Raw genomic sequence first — 21,104 nt, 5'->3', positions numbered from 1 at the left:
TGCGGCAGAATTAAAGTCGACGTCTGAATTAACTGCCGCCCTTTTGTCGAACTCAATTGAATAGGCCTTTTGCAACTAACGATCACATGGTACAAAATCCGCCATGCTGGAAGGCAAGCTCATTAATGTTCCCCCACTGGGACATTAAAACAAAGGCAAGTCAAGCTTGACTGGTTCAGGTCTCTTTGTTTTAATGTCCCAGTGGGGGAATAATAATGAGCTTGCCCTCCAGCATGGCGGATTTTGTACCATGTGATCGTTAGTTGCAAAAGGCCTATTGGTTCCACACGGCAGAAGTGCGACGTTTGATTCGGGCCTACGTAAGTACGGTACGTAAGTAAGTAAGTAAGTAATATGAGAAGTAAGTGAGTGAGTTAGTCTTTATTTATTATATAGGCAAACTGATCACAGATGAAAAAGAGAATTCTGATTGGTTCTCTGAGCGGTACGAATTTTGTAATACGGACCGCTAAGATGGACCGGTCACGAAGCAGCGTATGTAGGTTGCCAAACTGTTCCCATTTTCTGTTTCATTCAGTTTCTCGGACATAAAAAGAAAAGAATTTTCGGGTGGTTTTTCAAGTGAGTTTTCCTCTTAAAAAGGCTCCGTTTTTTTGTAGGCAAATAAGTTTTTGTGGTTACAAGTTATTTTGTTAGCCAGGATTTGGTCAGTGTTCTTGTTTACGGAGAGAAGGAATTGTCTTGAGGCTGATTTTCACGGCGAAAAAACTTTTTCATCTACTCATGAAAGGAGACAAGTTGTCAAAGTCATAAGAAGAAGACAGGTTGCCAAAACAAAACAAAAAGACCTGCAGTTTTGTTTAACTTAGGCCCGGTTCAGACGCCGTTCTTCACATGAGCCGAATCGAATTCATTTAATCAAGTTCATGCGAAGTACGGCGTCTGAATCAATTCAGAACGACCGGTCTAATTCAGATCGGATGAGCAATTTTTCCCACCTGGCTTAGCCGCGAATTACGGCTGTGGGGCGGCTTTGATCCAGATGCCGTATAGTTCACATGAGCCGAATCAGAAATTATTACAACTTTGCAGTTTTCTTCTGTCATAGTATGTTTCTTTGAATTAATTTCGGCGCAATTAAGTTTGGCGTCTGAATCAATTCAGCCGGGATTGATTAATTTGGGTCGGTGTAAGTTCGAAATAGATTCGGCTCATGTGAACTGAGTACGGCGTCTGGACAAAGACAATTTCTATTTTATCTTATGTTTTCTGCATTTTTGTGCTATTTTTAACCTTTATCCTTTATAAGTTGGCACTTTAGTTCTTGGCCGTTTTAAAATTTAAAAAAAAAAACATTAATTTGAGAAACTTAGGCACAATTTTAATCCAGACAGCTGTTCAACTAAACAAATTTCCCAAATATAAGGGGAAAAAATGAGAAATGAATGGCATTAAGTGGAGGTTTTATCCAAAGTCGTGAAAGGATTAACGAAAGGATTGGCGCTAGTAATCCTTTGATTAAAACAGATTTGGGTTTTATGTTTCGACTGAAAGAAAACTGCATGCAGTAGAAAGATTTTCAATGCATTGTAATTGATTATAAAGTAACGGGAGATTGGTGAAACCTTTGTAAAAAAAACGTGGACCATAAGTCTTGCACAACGTTGGATCAGAAAAGATTCGTGATCAGTCAAAATTGATCAAAAATATTTATGAAAGTCAAGTAGACTACTGCACGACTCATAAAACAACGCAAAAATGTATTTTATTTAACACTGAATCCTGCTTTTGGTAGATAGATTCTGTTAAATCCCTCGTTAAGATTTGAAGAAGCATGAATGTTGCAAACGCTTCAGCTGGCCTCTATTTTGAACCCATTATTTTTCGTTTGCTTTTTTTTTGATTGGCCAAAAATTCAGTCTCGTTCGCATTTTTTGTCGCCCTCATTTTCCCGCTCCTTTCGCCGACTGCATGTAAATGCCTTTCGTTCTGTGATTGGCTCATTTGAATATATAAATCGTTTGCGATTTGCTAAAGTGAGAAAACAACGTTCTTTGTTACACACACCTGTTTCGTCGGAGCATTGGCTGCTTTGAATTTTTCAATATCTATTAACGCCGAGGGATCAAAAGCCTCATCTGAGTCGTACTGTGAAAAAAAAAACACGGCAAAAATAGAAGTTAGACTTAAAACTTATAAGTTTTCGAGTAGAGAGATGTTGTGCTATGGATAACAGCATCGTCAGGTATCAATAGTTCGATTGTATTTTAGTGGCCACACTATAAAAATGTCATAAAAGATCAAATTAAAAACTCTTTGTGCAAAATGACAAACAGAACCAGACGAAATTGCTCCTGCGTAGCTTTCATTTGAATGGTCACACTTCTAGATTTCACCTACATACTCAAATTTTAAACCACTTTGTACAGAACAGTAAAGAGTACTACAGCGAAGTACTGTGGATACCCAAATATCGAGCCAGGATCCGAGCAAGGATTTCGAGCCCATTTTTCGGTTAGTTTTTCTGTCTTTGTACGAAATTACAGTGTTCTGATTTTCGATTGTGGAGCTGCTACCATCCTAAAATTTGGCGTTATTAACGGAGTTAATAATGTAAATTGACCACCGTACAGGGATTCTAATATCGGTATCTTTATCTCTGTCTTTAGCTAATAGATATTGATTAGAATCCCTGTACGGTGGTCAATTTACATTATCATCTCCATTGATAAAACCCAATTTTTGTGTACTACTTCCCCACCGACGCAGCACCACAATTTCTTTAGAAACCACCCCTTTATTTATTTGCTACCATCCTAGTTTGTAACAGAGCCGCGATTTGGGGAGAGCGACAGTTGAACAAATCTGCTAAAAGCGCAAGTCAGGTTTTCACTGGTCAACTGCCAGCATTCTTCCTCTGTAGACGTTTTATAGCATTTCAGAGCAAGACACCGTTTCTCTCTGCTCGGTATTACGCACATCAATAAAAGGTGTCTGTTGTAGAGACGGAGACTGCGCCGGTGCAGTTTAGTATAGATCTTTAGCCTTCACAGAGGTGCAAGGATTTGTCAATCAAATCATAGAGTTTGCAATATTGCTTATAAGTTGCCAGTGAACTACCAATTTTCCTGGATCGAAATTCTACCTCCGATCCTTTCTCGAGGTCTCAGCTTTAGCGTTAATTTATCGCGAAGGTACTGCTCAATATCTTTCATGTAACTAGTCACAGTTTAGGACGTTGAATGCCTGGCTATTATCTGGTCAGGGACAGGCTCTTTGCCGGTGTTATGGGAAAAACGTACTCATATGTAGCCGTGAGGGTCTCCTTTATAATTGCGCGCGAAGAAATTTACACTTTTATATTCCTTCACATAAATGAAAGTATTAGGTGTTACTTTCTTTGCCATCATTAAAAGTCACTATTTTTTATTTCTCTGTGTTTTAACATGGTCTCTCTCAGGGGTCAAAAAAATCCTGGGCCACGCCCAGATTGGTCTCCTTAAGGGGTTTAATTCAAAATTTCCGACGAGCCTCCCTCCCCTTTTAATATGGAAGTCCCCCCCTCCCCGGGGCTCTTTTTGCGTCCTCAGTGGGATTATCAGGCTTTTTTCTACATAGTACTCAGTCTTATTTATTTACTCAACGACTGAGGTATTCATAACTTGTTTAAACAACTTGTTTGCAGACTATTTGTAATTTGGCCCACAAGTTGTTTCTTGGTTGAGGCGGTATTTACCTTGCGTAAAACTTGTGATTCCGTTGTTCCTACCAGGTAACCATCATGAAAGAAACCGTTTTCGTCAAGGGACGTTTTCTTATCCAAAGAACTACTCACCAATTTTTCACGATTGCTCACGAAACTTTTCGAAGTCAAATCGAAGCCATCTCGGCCATATTCGCTTTCACAATTTGTTTCATTTATTATCTTCAACGTCTGCGACTCTGGCCGTGTTTCAGATTGCACATTTTCCGAGTTTCGTCTTTTTTTCGTCGTTACCCAAGCGTTCTCGACCTCTCTAGTATTTCCCTTAGCATGTTTTGGCTGTATTATTTGCCGTCTTCGTGAAATTTTGAGCTTTCTGGCAGCTTTCGAATTTTTTATGTCGTCTTGGGTCATTTCTTCCACCAAATCCTTTACTTCTTCGAGACCGTCGATGTCATCTTTGAGCAACGCAGAGCCAATTTGATTTTCCTTGTCTGCTTCGGTGTCTCGAATCGAAGGACTTTTACCATCACTAAAATCTTGAATCAGGGTCGATTTTCCACAACCCATCCGCAAAGTCCAGCGTGATCCTTACATATTCAGTTGAATTACAGCTTGTCTCTTGCGGCTTGCGTGTGGCAAAGACAAACTCTTAATAAAGTTGTGAAAACCGACCAGATTGCCTTATAATTTATTTGAAACGAATCCAATCTCTCAACGTCACAATAGCCGTCTATATAATTCGTCACATTGATTGCGTAATTATCTATCCAGTATGATCTTTTTTGGTCTTGTTTACTCTCGAGTAAATTTTTTTTTTCGCAGTTAAGAAATGACTGACCTATTGAATTTTAGGTTGCTTTAAGCAGCGTTTACCTATGCATCAAGTAATGTTTACACTCATAACAAGTTTACTAAGGCAAGTGAATTCTTTAACTGTATTAAAAGGTTCAATTGTACGCGTGTCTGTTAGTAAAACACGACTGGTGACAATTTTAGTAAATACGCCGATATAAACTCGGTAATGTACCTTGAGGGAAATTTTCTGTAGACTGAAAAAGCAGTTTGAATTGAGCATGGAATGAAATTTTCACTAAAGCTCTTCTCCTGCTTTTTTGTGCAACAAAGTGATCGCCCAATAGCGTGAATCAGCTCGCGCTCGCCAACCGTTGCATGAGCGCGTGGGATTTTAAGTGAAAACGAACTCGACAGCATAAACTGAAACGTCACAACTTTGCGCTAGTATAGCTTTAGTTCGCTTATTTCGCCGCTTATTTTTTGCATTTCATTCACATGGGCATCTTATCTTAATTGGCTCGTTCGGTTTTCAAGTAAAGGTAAATATGATCGATGTCGTAAAAGCCATAAATGAGGAATTTAAGAAAGGCGAATGACACCACAAAACGATAATATGGCTTAAAAGAGGAAAAGTAATCGTGCTGCATTCTCTTTTCACTCTGAAAACTGCTCGAACAGCTCGAACCAATTTATTTTCAGTATACTTCACACACCCATGAACGAGATGGAATAATCGCGACAAACTTTAAGTTAATGCGTTAGACAAAGGAGAACGCATCCAAATCGTGTCAGTCCCGCGTGATGTAGTCAGGTATTGTAGGATTAGGCATTGCATGGTGGGATCGATACTATAGTTATCGATCGTCATGCCATACGATTTCGGTTGAAAACAACTATTTATTTCGAATGGGCCACTTTCGGAAATACCATAATACTCTTTGTTTTTCCCTTCCAAATTTTGCATACAAGCATTGTTTTTGTTTTCTCGTGGGACCATTATAAGTTCCAAGAGTAACTGGAAACAACGCTTATGCAAAATTTGAAGGGACAAACAAAGAGTATTATAGTATTTTCGAAAGTTGCCTATTGCACGAGAGAAATCATGTGATCGCTTAATAATGTATATGAAGAAATTTCGAAATAGCTTATCATAATAATCAAGAATTAAGCCAACCACACGTATCACAAATCACATATCCACATTTTGCGCCACCCTGGGCTCGCATTTCATTGGCTATCGGAGAGTTTCTTTGATCATTGACCAATCAGAATTCTTGGTTTCTTACCTCTCTTTGCACTGAATTATATCTTATCTGTACCGTTTAACCGAAAAGTTGTATTTCTCTTATAATATTACTGAGCTTAACATAAATCGTTCCTTTAATAGTGTGTTTACGTTGCGTTACGGCGGCCATGTTGAAGGGGTGAAACAGAGAAACAGCGGCCATGTTGAAAGAGTGCAATATTCTTTTGGGAATTGACTCCATTTTTTTTTAATTCTTCCTTTTGTTTTAGTATGCAAATACAGCCGCTGGTCACATGGCCGAAAACACTATACAAATGATGATTTGTTTTTTTCTCGTTTCAGTGTGACATCAAGTATTTATTTTCTCGTTGAAGAATAAAAAAACGAAACTCTTCACGTCCTTTTCCCTTCAGAAGACGTATTTTCCCAAGGGGAAAATGAAAACTGAGTTTCTCAATATTCTCAAAGAACACACTGTATCGAGGAAAGTAGGGATTAATTTGTACAGAAACTGAGGTGCTTGCACCTCCATTTCTCTGTCTGTCTTTTGAAAGGAAAAAGAAAAAGACAGACTGAGCGCGGTAACGTGTTAAATCGACTATTCTTTGCAATTCTTGACAAAAATACCAGTTCGAAATCTGTTTACTTTGTGTAATCTTGCTATATCCTGGTCAATAAACACAATTTCCCCAAAGTTCGAAGTGTCAAGTTTTTCCGCGCTTGCAATAAAGCTACAAGTTGTCCCACGTGCCATCACGAGCTTCAAAAGTGTGTTAAAATGCAGCCCTTAGAAATTGAAGTTTGTTTTATTGCAAATGACAGAATGCCCGTTATTTAAAGGGATGCAGCGTCTTTTGTTTTACCTTTTAATTTTCTCCTTCTGAGGTAACAAAATGAGCTGAAATCAAGCTTTTTTCTTTAACTTTTGGTTTAAAACAAGTTACCAAGTTTATTAAAAAGCACAGCAAACATTTCCGCTCTTATCCTAGGAGCTTCTCATTTTCTTGATAGTATAAAATTAACAAGATTCTCCAGCACGCATATATATATTATTATTTGAACTAAAGAGCAGAATTGCTGTTGATGATTTATCGACTGATTCATTTAATAGGCAACTGTTAGATAATAATGCGCTATTTCAAAGCGCGTATGCAGAGTTCGATTCGAAAGCGCGTAGAAAGTTTTGAGGGTGAAACATAATAGTAAAGGAACCAATAAACTTGTGGCCCTCTAGATTAAGAATATATTACAAGCCAAATGGATTATATTATGCTAAATTACCTTGCAAAAACTAATAAAAACTAACATACAAATTGCCGAAATTACCTGTAATTATAGAGTCAAAAAATGATATGTAAGGCTAACCACATGATTATTCATTGTGAAATTCTTGCAGTTTTTCAAGTTGTTAATTGGCATGTTATGCAATTGGGAATCCTTATGTGACATAAGGCCAGATTGCCACAATCATTTTGATGCTAGCGGGACTTCAAACGCGATGTTTGACGAGTTACGAAAGGTCTCTGGTGAGTCCCTTGGCAGGGATGAAAGGCTAGCCACATGATTAATTATGCATTGTGAAATTCTTTCAAAAAATGATTACTTAAAAAAATCTAATCTGCAAGCACAAGCACAAGTATAACTAGCTTATGCTAGTGAAAACGACCGTCGACATAAGCCAGACGTAGCAAATTTCGTTGTGCTTATGCTGCGTTTCGTTTTCACACGACGCAAGCGAACGCAATCGTCAACCCCGTTTTCACGGTGAAATAAGCGCTCTTATGTTTGCGCGTGTGCTTGCGTCTCTAGTGAAAAGCAGTCCTCACTGAACAAGATGGCATGATCCACCATGTCAAAAGACTTCTTATAATCCACGAGACTAAACCGTTAATCTTATTTTTGTCTAGATTAAATAACAGAGTATCAACTATATATGCAATCGCTGCCTCTGTGCTGTGCTGCTTCCTGAACCCAGACTGGTTCCTATAGATGAGTTCATGTACATTTAGATATTCCACCAAATGGTCACGCACATGGCGCCCAATGATTTTTGACAGTACCGGAAGCACAGAAATAGGTCTGAAACTATTTACGTCATCCATATCATCACCAGCTTTAAAGAGTGCAGACACTCTAGCTCGTTTCCAACGTTCGACAAGGAACAGTTCCTGTTGAAAAAGACATATTTATAAGCTTTGCTATTGATGGCGCAAGTTATGTGATGCCTAGGCACAGGGATTTTTAATAAGTATGTCTTCACCATCTCAGCTGTAATTGGCCGTAGAGTGAACTGAGACCCAGAAGGCAGCCTTTCCCTAACAAACTGTTTATTTTTTCAGGACTACTCACATTTGCAGTTGGCATTGCGAGAGCAACTATGTCTTCAGTCTTAATATTAGGACAATCCTACCTGTTTTCATTTTGAAAATTTATTCTGGACATATCCTTATCGGATAAACACGGCAAGGACATCTGCAGCCCCGACGTTGCCTGTACGAGAGTGATAAGACAGAGAAATATGGTAGGTTGGTAATGGAAAGTGAGTGGACGGCAATTATGAACCACTTAGGAAACTCCGTCTTTAAAAATTGAGGTTACTGGCATATTTTTTATTATATATATGATAAAGACACGTTAGGTAGCTGAGGTAGGACATCAAAGAAGACATATGAGATGTTATCCATGACTGTGGAATCTTTTATAGATCATGATTATCAATGTCACCCCCCCCCCCCCCCCAAAAAAAAAAAAAAAAATCGAAACCGTTCAGTTGCAAAGGCCACCTCTCCGATTCTCAACTCTGTGCGGTTCATCGTATCTGAGTTATTTGTTGAAGCGGTGCACGCAACTTTATGGAGTTTAATATCCATGCGGGATTGATAACGAAAGTGAAACAATACAATCGGGTAGCAAGTGACTCTAAGTTTACGATAAAGAAGTGACAAGGAACTGAGTACAAGCAATTTGATTAAATAGAAAAGAAATAAAGAAATAAGCTAAGGGATTAGAAAGTAATTTGTGGCGGGGAAATCTCAGTGAAGCCTCTGAGCTCACCATGTTCATTCCAATTAACTCTCGTATGAAGTTTGCTGTACAAAAAGGACAGCTGCCAATATTGTGTCTCGTAACTGCAACTGTCTCCCGCTGTCACCATGAGCCATCCTATATCCCCACTGCAGCTACCGTTAACCTTTCAACGTTGAAGAGAATCAAGGTTTTAGTTATTTGGAGCTATGATAGGTTGACGGAAGGAGGGGAAGAGACAACTGACAAATGACTCTCTTTTCTAGGTTTCAGCAATTCATGAAATGCTAGCCCATGGTAAATGGTTGCAGTAGTATTATTCGGACCTTTGAGTTGTCATCTTACAGTATGAACATTTCTTTAAGTTCGTGAAGTAATACTTTTTACCCTAATCATATTTTTTCAACAAATTGAATGTTTCCCGTTTTCCTTTGGGTCACTTACTCGATTAGTTTACTGAACTATTGGGTTTTCCAGAAAGTTCTTAAGCCTGGTTTACATTGCGAAATAAGCATAAGCATAAGAAAAAGGAATCGTTTCCATTTTCTTATGCTTATGTCACGTTAATAATTGTGTAAACCAGGTGAAACATAAATATAAGCGTAAGACCGAATTGTCAGCTGTTTTTGATGCCAACGGATATTCAAGTTAATATTGCTCAAGATGGCGTTCGAAGGTATTGCTTTTTAAGAGAAACTTGCTGAGGCCTTTACGACAAATCCAGTCCGGTAGTTGCAAGCTGTTGCAGGTCCAGCGCTATCTAGTAGATAAGTCATAGCGAACCAATTGCGCTAGCCAATGGATAGTGATTTATCCAGAGGATAGCGTTATCTACCTTTTGAACAACTGGGACCAGGACCTCTTTCTGTTTTCTCGTTCTCTCTTGTCGCCATCGTCCTATTTTACGTTGCAACAAGATATGGAAGGATTCTTCTTCGTCCTGGCGCCATTTTGGAAACGTGGTTCTTCTCATTCTCCAGCGAGTTTTTTCTGTAGATAATTGTGCTTGCGTATGTCACTTCTCTTACGCTTATGCAGCAAGTATGAACTCTTATGTTTATGCTTATGCTTATATTGCAGTGTAAACTAGGCTTTACCGTGCGTTAATTAATGATGCAAGCATGAACTCATGTTCCCGTGAACCTAGCAAGTGTGCACCACAACAGCAAGGACGAATCGAAAAAAATCACTTCAAGTTATTGTAATACCAGTCATTTCGCGATTATTACGCGCTATTTGGCGGGAAAAGTACGTATCAACATTCTACGAATGAAATTGACATGAACGGTGTGGAGGTTTGGAGAGAACATGGAATTTAAGAGGCTGCGACGGCAAGAGCGACCAAAGTGACGTCACTACAAAATCGAACTTTGCAATATTATTAGCTTTTCGCGATTAGTCCGTCTTGTTCGCGTCGTTAAATGTAGGCGACGTATCCTAAAAATGAATTGACATTAGCCGCGTTTTCAGAGTAAAAATAAAGCATGGATGATTCACATTTGTAGCCTTTGTTTTGAGGCGTTTACGTAGGGGTGCAGGGATGGCGCAGTCGTGAGAGCACTCTCCTCCAACTAATGTGGCCCGGGTTCGATTCCCAGATTCGCCGTCATATGTGGAGTGAGTTTGTTGGTTCTCTACTCTGCATCAATAAGCAAGAAACAAAACTCACTGTTTCCCGAGGGGCCAGTCATTAAGTGTTTTGTGATACCTCCCAACTCAAAATAAAACAATACACAGATAAAAATTATTTGCTTGACGTCGGCTGGCGTACAGATTTGCCGCCGTTTCAAAGGTGCACGACCTGATCACGTGTGAGTCGAAAGTTCAAGTTGTTGTTGCCCTAGGGCGTCATGAAGTTTTGACCAATGACACGTGACACGTTCTCCTCCAATCAGAAAACGTATTTGAGTTGGGAGGTATAACAATGTTGTTTGTTGTAGCATGGGTTTGAAATGTACCAAAAATGCATGCTGCACGTGCAATTAACCAAAAATTCCAATGTTCCTTGGGGTTGCAGTAGCAACGTAAGGTGGTGTTCACTTGTGTGTACAGAAAGGTTCAATAGTGTGTACTTGTGTGTAAAGAAAGGTTGTCGAAAAGAAGCGTAGGAACCGAAGATAAAAAAGAAGTGCGCAAAATCCAGGCCTTAATCGTACACAGGAGACTATTTCCTTGTAGAAGATCTCCCGAAATATGAAAGATTTCTTTGCCCCAAACTCAGGCCGAGAAGAAAAAGGCGATGTTCCTCAGAGGGAAAAGAACAGCGAAAACTATCCATGTCCAACAACCACGACAACAACAACCTATCCAATCAGAGAAGTACTGTTTCTCGAAACAGCTGTATGCAAGTAGGAAACATTGTTGCGGAAACATTGTTTCCCTGGGATTGCTGCTCGGGTGGCTAAACTGGAAAACATTTGTTTCGCAAGCAAAATTTGCGTCCGGGAAGCAAAAACGTTTTTGACCTGATTCAAAAACATTTTCTTCCGTCCGGGAAGCAAGATTTGCATCCGCAACAATGTTTCCTAAGTGGCCAAACTGGGAAACATTTGCGTCCGCGAGAGAGAATGTTTCCGCAACAATGTTTCCTAGTTTAGCCCGGCCCTAACGTGTACCAAACAACATCTTGGCATATATTTTGTCGATGGGGATGTTGCTCGCTGTCCAACATGTGGCTGGAATTAAAGCGCCAAGATAGCCCATCGAAATAAGCACTTGAAGGTAACTTGATTTTCATATGCCAACTGTAATGAAAAACCACAGCATTGCTGCATGCTTCTGAGAGGTTTCGAAAAATGTTTTATTGAAAACAAAATTTTGTCGATTAAATTAAAAATGCTGGCCCAACGTGATTCAACTTTGGATTCCGATGCTAAATGCTCCAAAATGCTGGCTGTCAATTATAAGTTATGCAACCAAAACGTCAAAATGCAACGTTGTACCATCGGAACATTTCGCGATTAATTCATCAGCCCGAGGTTGTCGTTGTACAATATGGCCGAAGCATCGCGAACCTAAAGGTGGATTGGCGCGCGAATGATTTAAAGTTAAGATAGAAAGGAAGGATTCATTTTTGATAAGCTCACGTTGTCGACAATCCTTAAAATTTGGTGAATTTTGTGATAGTAACTTTTTGGCAGAGTACTGCAAAGAAGGTACTAACATACAAACTACACGTGCAGCAATATTATTTTTCCGCTGTTTTGCAAATGTGCTGTGGCTCTTATGCCAGGGCTTTAACGTGATAGTTGCTTTCTCACCTTGTTAATGAAAAAGGCTCTCTTTGTAGACAAATCTCCGACAAGAGAGAAAAAATTCTGTTGTTCACTTTGCAAGTCTTCAGTCCACGGAGATTGAAGCAAACGGCTTTTGGAAAACCAATTTGTTTTGTTGCTGTCCGTTGCGTTGAAGACGAGGGACAAAACTAGGGATTCTTTCTTGTATAAGGCAAGACGAGCCTAGAACAAACAGAAATAATAACAATATTATAGCGTAGAGAAAGGTCAGCCTCGTCAAAACACACAGACAAACAACTGAATGAGCCTCTGAGGGGTGGTTCGTTTCACAAAGTCTTTTCGGCAAATAAATTGACACGCTTTGCAGCTAACGGGGTTAGCTTCTTAAGACTTTCAGTTGGTGCTGTGACGGTGAGAGTATGAATACGCTAATTTAGTGGCATCCAATGAGTTTATAAACGCAAGTTTGGAACTACAGGGGGAGTACAAAGCGAACGCTTATAATCGCTTAGGCTCTGATCATGATAGGAACGAATTTCAATGCCCAGACCAGCTCTTATAGAATTGCGCCAGTAGCGCACAGTCATCGGGTTTTAAACCCACTGTTGTCACTTGAATTTTTTCAGGGGTTTCTAAAGCCGTTTGTTTAAGTGATTGTCAAATTTATCGGCTCTTTGTTTCAGTTTCTGAAAGTACTCATCCTTCAAGAGACGCACCAGAGCAAATCCTAGTCAAACACGTTTACAACCGCAAACTTCCTGTTGGATTCAGTAGAATGAGAAAATTAGTTCAACGTAAGTGTGAGGGTATAGATCTTTTTGCAGATACGGCGGCCATTTTGATTTCTATTGTTTCGAAAAACATTATGGGATGCTCAGGGGGCAAATTAATATGTATTTGCCCCCTGGGCATCCCATAATAGCTATTCGAAACAATAGAAATCTAAAAAGGTCTATGTAGAGAACTCAAGCATCATCCTTTGATTTCCTCTGTTATTCGCTTTCACGTCCATTAATTTCGTATTGTGTTGTTAACTTCGTCATCACCATCAAACTGTGACAATGATGATGTTAGTAAGCTTTATTTCAAAACGTTTTTTACTGTGCCCACTGATACGTATTGTGCCCCCTACTCTTAAAACAAGAAAATTTTACAGCAATCGACCTTGGAACATTTGTAATGTACTAAGATCTCTCGTCTAAAACAAAGAGAACTTAGTTAATTCATCCCTAATTTTACTCATATATTAGATAATTTTTTAACTTTATGAAAACTACAATCATGGACAAATTCTTTGGGGCAATTCAGCGTTTTCTCTTTTAACTCACTTTTTATCACATATTTTGGATTCTTTTGCAGCCACTTCCCTCCGCCTCCTCCCCCAATTCAATGTTGCTTAGGGGAAATAAAGTGAAAACAGGGTGCAGGACTGAAAGTGGATCAGTTTATGCCCAACATTGATGAAAGGGGGGTGGGGGAGGGGCGAAGCGCTTGAAGTTCCAAAAATGTGTACTGGACTAAGATAAAAGCAAGTGTCCAAAAGGAATTGGTCCATGATTAAAGGTACAATCTTGGAAGTGTTGGTTATATCCTCACACTCCTTAAAGCTAACCTGTGGTGGAATAAGACGCCATTTATTTATCTTGCTGCCATTTTATGCGATAGGCTTTCTACTACGGTTAGCTAATCTGTCGGTCTCAGTAATCTCATGAGGTATGGAGTGAATATTGATCTCAGTACGATTGAATGACCATTAGGATGCTTTTGCTTGTTATATTTAGGTGCATGATAAGTTTTAGTCTATTTTATGTTTTTGGATATCTTTTTTTTTATTTTTTTTCTTAGATGTTTAACTTTTGCGCATTCGTATTTTGAACGAGTTTTGTACACGTGTCACCCACGTGTCCTGAGCGACACGTGCTGAACTGAAGTTTTGTATTGCACGTATCACATGTTCGAGCTATCGTCATCCTCACGTATCATATCTTTTATATTTACCTCCTTTGGTTTGAGTAGGTTTTCCCAGTATCCTATCCTACGGCCCTTGTAGTATCTTTTGTCGGAGCTGTTCACATTCATTATGGAAGTTTTAGCGACATTGTGGGCACTGTCTCTTGACCAAATTGCTTCGACATCATGTGAACTTCCGGCCACCACTTTGAACACCATTAGCCATCCTGTGATACAAAAAAAAATGGCACAAGCATCTAATCTATAGTACTTAAATTATTATCCAACAATTTAATCTATGCTTATCTTGAGTTAAGTATAGTGCATAACATACAGTATATTGTATAGTTTTTAGTATTTTTCTATTATTTTAGCTGTTACCAATTTAGCTGTTTCAATTGAGTGTCGAAAGTAATTAGTGAATTTCTTTGGTTTATAATTACTTCTCTCAGTGATTGGTTCGAAGTTCTCGTGCCATTTTTTAAACCAATCAGAAATGAAACCAAAACCAATCGTGGCTTGCGCGTGCACATTTTCCCGCGCTTTGTATCGGCAACGTGTAATTACTTCGAGTTTTGATTGGTTTACTGGATTTTCTCAACCCTTTTTGATTGACCAAAGTAATTATTTTGGTTTTGGTTTTAGGACACTCGATTGAAACTCGCTCTAAACCATTATCAAGTATTATTATTACTTGTACATCGTCATCATTATCATCGTCGTCTTCTCCATCGTGAAAAATCTTGCTAAGTATTTGCCGTTAAAATGGAAATGGCCAATTGCGTGTCGTCGTTAATGGGCCCTTTGCAGCTTAGTGATATCGATCACATGGTACAAAAGCTACTATACTGGAACTCAAATTCCGCACTGAGACATCTAAAACAAAAGCAAGTTAATTTAACTTTTTTTTTTGTTTTAGATGTCATAGTGCGCAATTTGCGTCCCAGTGTGGCGGTTTATGTACCATGTAATCACCCAGTACTTGGCGGTAAAAAAAAAAGAAAAGCTGACCTCGATGAGCTCAAAACTTCAGCCTACGATATGGTGTCACATGGGCATACATATAAGGGTGGACGTACGTTGACCAAAACCAAATTTTCTTGCTCGGATGGGTTATCATATTTTCTTACTCATGGTGATCGGCGCGCGAAGCTCCCCTATTATGCTTGATTTGAAATATTTCTTTCGCTGTTCGTCTTTACAACGGTGTATTTGAGGATATTCATGTGACTAATGCGCTGTATTGTTACTGTACACTGTTAGTAACGAGCATTTGGCGAGAGATGTTTGCCATCGTAATAAAGAATCGATGAAAAATGTTAATCCACATAATTTTTTCCCATGGTGACTCGGGGATACTCGGAAAAATATCCGAGTGCTCCTTTGCAGGATTCGAACCCGCCTGCAAACTTCCGACTAAGAATCACATCAAGTTTACATTTGCCATTCGTCAGCAAGTGTTACAGTTGACTTCGTTTTCTTTCTCGTGTTATTTTTGAAGAGCGCTCTGGGGGAACCTTTCTCTCCGAAAGCTAGAACCACTTCATTTGATGGTTAAGTGCATTAGATGAGTTATTTTCTTCATTTTTTCACAAATGAGGAGTGGGGTTTTTTTTTGGTGTTTTTTCCTGCTGTTTTGTCATCCAGGAAACTCGTTGTATAGTTTACTACGTCCACTTCTGCTAGTACTATTTTAGCGCTTGTATTCATCAGATGTCTGACTCGGACTTCACATTCCTAACTAAATTACCTCTTTTCGTGTCGTCAGAAGTTAAGCTTACCTCCTCCCATATAATCCTGATCGCAGTAGGTTGGCAAGGCCCACGATTTGTCCAAAATAAAGTGCACACCGGTGTTTTGGATTCCCGCGTTTAGTAATTCAACGCAGTCTTTGTAAGGCACTAAAAAAAAACGTGAAAAAATGTTCCGAGAAACCCCAACTGCATTGTCAATAGAAAGCCTGCGTCTGGGTCAATTTATTACCCATACATATAAATTGAACGAGGTCAGCAAGATATTGCCTAAAGATCTAGACTTTGAACTGAATTAGCCAATCACAGCGTGCGGTCTATCCAAGAGGTATGATAAAAGCAACTAACCAATCACATTGCAAAGCAAATTAAGGCAGACGACGCTAAGCGCGGCAAATTTGACGTGAGATAGTAGGTTCCCTTTGATTGGTTTAAAATGTGACAAGATTTTTGAGCCGGTTACAGAGCATAACAATGCAAAACACAATTACTGCCTGCGAATTTCCAGTGCTTCCGATACTAAATTGGAAACCTTGTTATGGGAATTGCACTATATCTGATTCCTGTGGGATTAACGGGTTCTTGCTTTGTTCTCAAAGAGCACAAGACACAAACCCTCAGAGCATGTTCTTCCTCGTGTACTTGGTGAACAGTCGCATCTGAAATCTCTCCAATTGTCCACCGCGTGGCAAGTGCCTCCATTCTTGCAAGGACTGTGTTCACACGGCGTCTGAAAACAAGCCACTAAATGTCAGGCCTACTGAGAGAGAGATAAGGCGTTGAAAGACCGTCATTAACAACAAATTGAACAGACAGTAACGTTGAGTTTTAAACATGAAAGTCAAATAGAGAGACGAAAGAGACGAGTGCGAAATTTAAGGCTAACAAGATTCTAACGAGATCAAACGCGGAAAAAGTCGTTAAATCAGTCGTGTCTAGACCCTCGGTTTAACTTCAACCTTGTATCTCTGGGGCCACAAAACACTAGAAAAACAGACTAGGAGACAGTGTAACCCAGTGGTTAGGGCGCTTGTCTTGAGATCCGTCCGTATTTCCCGGCTTCAAGCCACGTTCTGACCACTCGTTAAATTTCGTCCTGATAATCCCTGATTCAACTTCTCCCTTGTTCGTGTAAATAGCCAAGTTGTTTGTCTCCATTCATTTGGGATTCTTAGGTCCTATTTACTAGGAGGGAGGATTACCCTAGTGCCAGGGCTACCCTAGGATGGTTACCCTAGCGCTCACACATTTCTTCTTTTCTTGGGCAATGTGTTTACAAGGCAGATAAATGTAGGGTTACCCAGATACTAGGGTTACCCTAACGCCGGGGTAACCCTACCTGCCTTATAAACGCTCTGCTAGGGATAACTATACCTCCCGGGACAAATTTTTGCTGGTTTCCTAGCCGGGTGCGGTTACTAAGGTCAGTTAGAATTGTCCCGGCTGATAGGATAACCCTATCCTTGACCCTTCTACTAGGAAGGGAGGGGGGGGGGGGGGGGCGGTGCGCACCCCCTGCACCCTTCCCCTAGATCTGCCCCTAGATTAGATCTGTTATTTCAAACTTTACATAATGATTTTTCGCGTGCAATTTGGAATAAATATGCACTTGTAAAAATTAATTACAAATTGCACTCGCTGTACGTACTACAGGCTCGTGCATTTTTGGTAGTCTTTGAAAAAAATTACTAGTTGTTATTTATTCCAAATTGCACTCGAAATCATGTGATTACCTATACAAATTTGATTGGAACTCTGGAATCGCTCATTTAATTTTCAGAATATTTGCTTTTATTGAAAACTGAATCATTGGATAATGCAGTTCGAGAGTTTTGATTGGTTAAGCCCTCATGGGTTATGAGCCATTATACCATGATCTACAAACACGGCAAGCATATGCGTGATTTTTGGGGGATTTTTTATTTTTATTTTAGTCTAGTTTTCTATATTTTGGGGGCGTTTTTAATGAAACAATTATTCAACTCGCGCTTGTTGGATATGAGATGATTATAGCCAACTCGGCGCTACGCGCCTTGTCGGCCATCTATCATCTCATATCCAACGCGCGCTCATGGAATAATTGTTAATTAGTATAAATACACAGGTGATTATACAAAATCGCGCGCTCTCATTGGCTCGCTATCTCGAATTATCAGAAGATAATCACCTCGACGGACAAAATGGCTGCCAGTAGTGAAGATGATTTCGTGTTGAAATGGTTTTTTTTTTCTCTTTTTTTTCTGTGTATTTATACTAAAACAATTATTCGCCTCAGGCTCAGTGATGTTGGTGAATATTCACCGATAATCACTTCGCCTTCGGTGAATAATTGTTAAGTATTCCGATTTCGCGCCGCACATTTGAGTCTCGCTGTATCTCTAATTTAGAACACAGAATATTACTTTCACTGAATGTTTTCATATGTTACAAATGTTGCAGAATTATATATTTTTACATGGTGGTCCTCGTGCAAACACTTTCTCCCGCTGTGATTTTCAAAATGGCATATTTATCTTAAAGTTTTATCAATTCCAAATAGAGTCATCCCTCTCAAAGAGGATTTTAAGGCCGATTCCACCTGTTCCATAAATAATGCCTTGTAGGGGACTTAGTGTCCTATTGTACTTAACACCCACCTTAGGGTGAATCTTTCATCTTTAAATAATACTAACATCTTTATCCCAGTAAACGCATTTGAAAATAAAACCAAAAAAAAAATCACAGAGCTCCCTCTCTTTGCAGTTTACCTAATGACACTCCCTCTGCCTATCCTGAATTTGTGGTGATCTCCCCCCCCCCCCCCTACCTCATTCTTGCCAGCCCTCCCCATGGCATAAATAATGAATGGTCCCTAAACGCCCGAAAATGTTAATGACGCTGTTTTCTCAATTTCAAATTTGTTTCTCAAAAGGCGGCCTCATTAAAATTCTACATATAGAAACAACAAAACGCTTCGGGCAAAGCTAAGGAGTGCGACATAATTTTAAATTTGGCATTGGAAATGTATGATGTTTTTTGTTAACTACAGCCAAGGCATAAAAAGACGCATTACTTTTTTGTAACGAAGAAAAGCAAATTAATGAAAGGCGTAATCCGTTTGAATGAAAATTTTAATATTACTACAGTTAATTTCTGGGTATTCCGTTAAAACATTGCTTTCCTTTTAAGCCCAAGGATCATTTTGTTCGCTTAAACAAATGTAAACCGACATACCGGCCCGGGTGTTCTGGAAAAGAAAAATTGTCTTTGCACATTAATCAAACCTGTTGTTTTGTAGGGTTTTTCTCTTGCCGCCTTTAAAAGTCCCAACATGAGATTCTGCTCCCTACAGGTTTCGGATTTGCAGAAAACAGAGGGAGAATGTTAAATTAAACTTGTTTCCTTTCTGCTTAATTAGCAAGCGCAACAAATATTTTTTTTTCAACATTATCAAAGTCACCTTTGAGAAGAGTGTTCCCTACATTTGTTTATCATGGAAAAACTGTAATTGCTTTGGTTTTCAAAAAGATACATTTATGTTAAAATTTTTTTACATAAAACGTTAACTGAAGGCCAGAGTGCATTTCATAAGAACAGTCCTTACAGATGGTATTTCTGTAGCTTTTCAAAGTTTTCAAAGTAATTCCAAACACTGGTTAAATTAACATCCATTGTACAGGTGTAGAAACCACGATGTAATGATTAAAAAGAGCCTTTGTTTCCGTGTGTTTCAATCTAAAATCGCAGCTTAGAGCAAAGTAAGACTGTCAAACAACTTACCGTAAAACTGTAATGGTTGAAATCCAAAGCTGCTACGAAGAAATCGTAGGAGTTAAATTTGTCGGTGTTTAAGACTTCACAAATGTATTTCTTGTTTGCATTTGCTTTTGGAGTTGTTTTAAAATTCACTGATAAACAGTGTTCTATCTCTGTGCAAATCTCAATGCACTCTTCTTCGCTGTTTACCATTCGAGTCTCTCCTACAGAATGATTCAGTTTATGGTTGTAGAAAGGGACAAAGTTTGCGTATCTTATTACATCTCCGTCGCCGTATTCTATAGTGCCTTTGAAGCTTGTGGCAGCGACATATTTCGCGAGAAAAACGAAGCAGGAGTAAAGAATGGCAGAAACGTAACTGAGAAATGTCGACTCCATAAACACCTGAAAAAAAGAGCTGTTATTACACTTTGGTATAAACTGCACTTTGACTTTGAGCTAAATGTGCGATTGTTTGCTTTTAAATAACCGGTTTAAAACAAACCTATTGCCAAGACTTGCTTTGGTAAGGGGTTTATGATTGGCTAAATGTGAGTGCAATATGGCTGAAATCCATATCAATTTAACTGCAAATCCATTCGTCCATTCTGAAAGAAAGCATTGTTTCTGATCGCAGCTGCGTTCATAAAAAGTTAATTTTGCCGTGAAAAAGGTCTAGTTGCAATTGAAATAATTTGGAGGTTACTCGAATTGTGCTAGCATGGAATAATTGATTAAATCGCTACAAACGGTGTTGGCGCCTAAAGTAACATTGTTAACAAAAACTAGCGTTTTTCTCAGTCGATGAATTGAACAGAGCAGCCAAGAAATGGACATAGCCCAAAATCTTAGGGCGAAAATCAAGGTTTTTCAGTTTTTTTCACTTTTAGGACACACCTGTTTTATTAATACTACTTTTAAGTATAAGTGCTTCTTTTAAAACTATGACTCCAGTTTCATTTACCGGTCACAATCAAGATGTTTTCTTTGAATGGCAACAATGGACGATTATTTAGCTCGAAGTCATGATATGAATTTACCGACCTTCAAATTTAGACTAGAAAACGAAAAAAAAAATAAATTGAAAAGTTATCGTCTGGTAATCTCGTCGTCCTGGCGGTCTTAAATTTATCCATTTCACGGCGTTGTGAGGACGAAAATGGCAAGGAAATGTACGACATTGTAAAACGCGCGTGCAGATCTATTGTTTTTGGTTTTGTTTCTTTTTTTTGTGTGTGTGTGTGTGTGTGTGTGTGTGTGTGTGCTTTTCCTCTCAAAAAAATTCAAACCGCTGTATTTAAGAAGGCCAAGTGGAGAGGGCATTTTCCTTATTTTTAGACGCTCGCTTTTTCGGATCTAAGATCGGCTTAAAATTCATAGTTACTCTGATGACGGTCTTGTGTAGTCGTTTGTAAAGCCAAAATTTGTTTGCCAATTTGCGAAAATTGCTCAAAGCAGGGGGGCTCGCAGTTGTTGGTACCTAGACATAATTTTGGGTTTAATCCGTAAAAATCATACCATGACATTTTCCATTGCGGCTTGGCTCTTCCCAGTTCTTTTCTTTGCTCACCTTATACTCTAGGAAGTAAGGCTCATATTCAAGGATTCGGCTTTGATTATTTTCTTTTTTTTTTTTTTTTTTTTTGATCGATCCTACGGGTCGAGGTTTTTCTTGCACATGCGCAAGATTTCACACGCCA

The 21,104-nt window shown here is 39.1% G+C and overlaps 2 protein-coding genes and 1 long non-coding RNA gene across 5 annotated transcripts in view; 1 reads left to right on the top strand and 2 right to left on the bottom strand.

Moving 5' to 3' along the window:
* The window catches only part of LOC138003381 (uncharacterized), a 14,901-nt gene extending 10,382 nt beyond the window's left edge, over positions 1 to 4,519 (bottom strand). The window contains exons 1-2 of one of the 2 annotated variants that reach the window (XM_068849425.1): positions 3,698 to 4,519; positions 2,029 to 2,109 (exon numbers count right to left, since the gene is read on the bottom strand). In XM_068849425.1, coding sequence (XP_068705526.1) covers positions 2,029 to 2,109; positions 3,698 to 4,234 — 618 coding nt within the window. In that variant the 5' untranslated portion in view covers positions 4,235 to 4,519. The remainder of the gene's footprint in view (positions 1 to 2,028; positions 2,110 to 3,697) is intronic. The other variant, XM_068849424.1, reaches the window with a different exon arrangement.
* Positions 4,520 to 7,113: 2,594 nt separating this feature from the next.
* On the top strand, positions 7,114 to 10,662 carry LOC138003378 (uncharacterized). The gene is made up of 3 exons (XR_011123516.1): positions 7,114 to 7,234; positions 8,048 to 8,229; positions 9,813 to 10,662. It is a non-coding gene; the product is annotated as an uncharacterized lncRNA (long non-coding RNA).
* LOC138003375 (uncharacterized) overlaps positions 7,229 to 21,104 on the bottom strand; it is an 18,349-nt gene continuing 4,473 nt past the window's right edge. Inside the window, exons 1-9 of one of the 2 annotated variants that reach the window (XM_068849418.1) lie at positions 19,910 to 20,037; positions 19,429 to 19,809; positions 16,285 to 16,399; positions 15,700 to 15,819; positions 13,967 to 14,145; positions 11,993 to 12,190; positions 8,763 to 8,898; positions 8,119 to 8,198; positions 7,229 to 7,876 (exon numbers count right to left, since the gene is read on the bottom strand). In XM_068849418.1, the coding sequence (XP_068705519.1) occupies positions 8,155 to 8,198; positions 8,763 to 8,898; positions 11,993 to 12,190; positions 13,967 to 14,145; positions 15,700 to 15,819; positions 16,285 to 16,399; positions 19,429 to 19,803 (1,167 nt within the window). In that variant the 5' untranslated portion in view covers positions 19,804 to 19,809; positions 19,910 to 20,037 and the 3' untranslated portion in view covers positions 7,229 to 7,876; positions 8,119 to 8,154. Of the gene's footprint in view, positions 7,877 to 8,118; positions 8,199 to 8,762; positions 8,899 to 11,992; positions 12,191 to 13,966; positions 14,146 to 15,699; positions 15,820 to 16,284; positions 16,400 to 19,428; positions 19,810 to 19,909; positions 20,038 to 21,104 lie in introns of those variants that run through there. The other variant, XM_068849417.1, reaches the window with a different exon arrangement.

The sequence above is a fragment of the Montipora foliosa genome, chromosome 5, assembly GCF_036669935.1.
Source record: "Montipora foliosa isolate CH-2021 chromosome 5, ASM3666993v2, whole genome shotgun sequence".
Lineage (NCBI taxonomy): Eukaryota > Metazoa > Cnidaria > Anthozoa > Scleractinia > Acroporidae > Montipora > Montipora foliosa.
The sequence above is the reverse complement of the archived record's forward strand: the minus strand, read 5'-3'. Positions and strand labels throughout refer to the sequence as shown.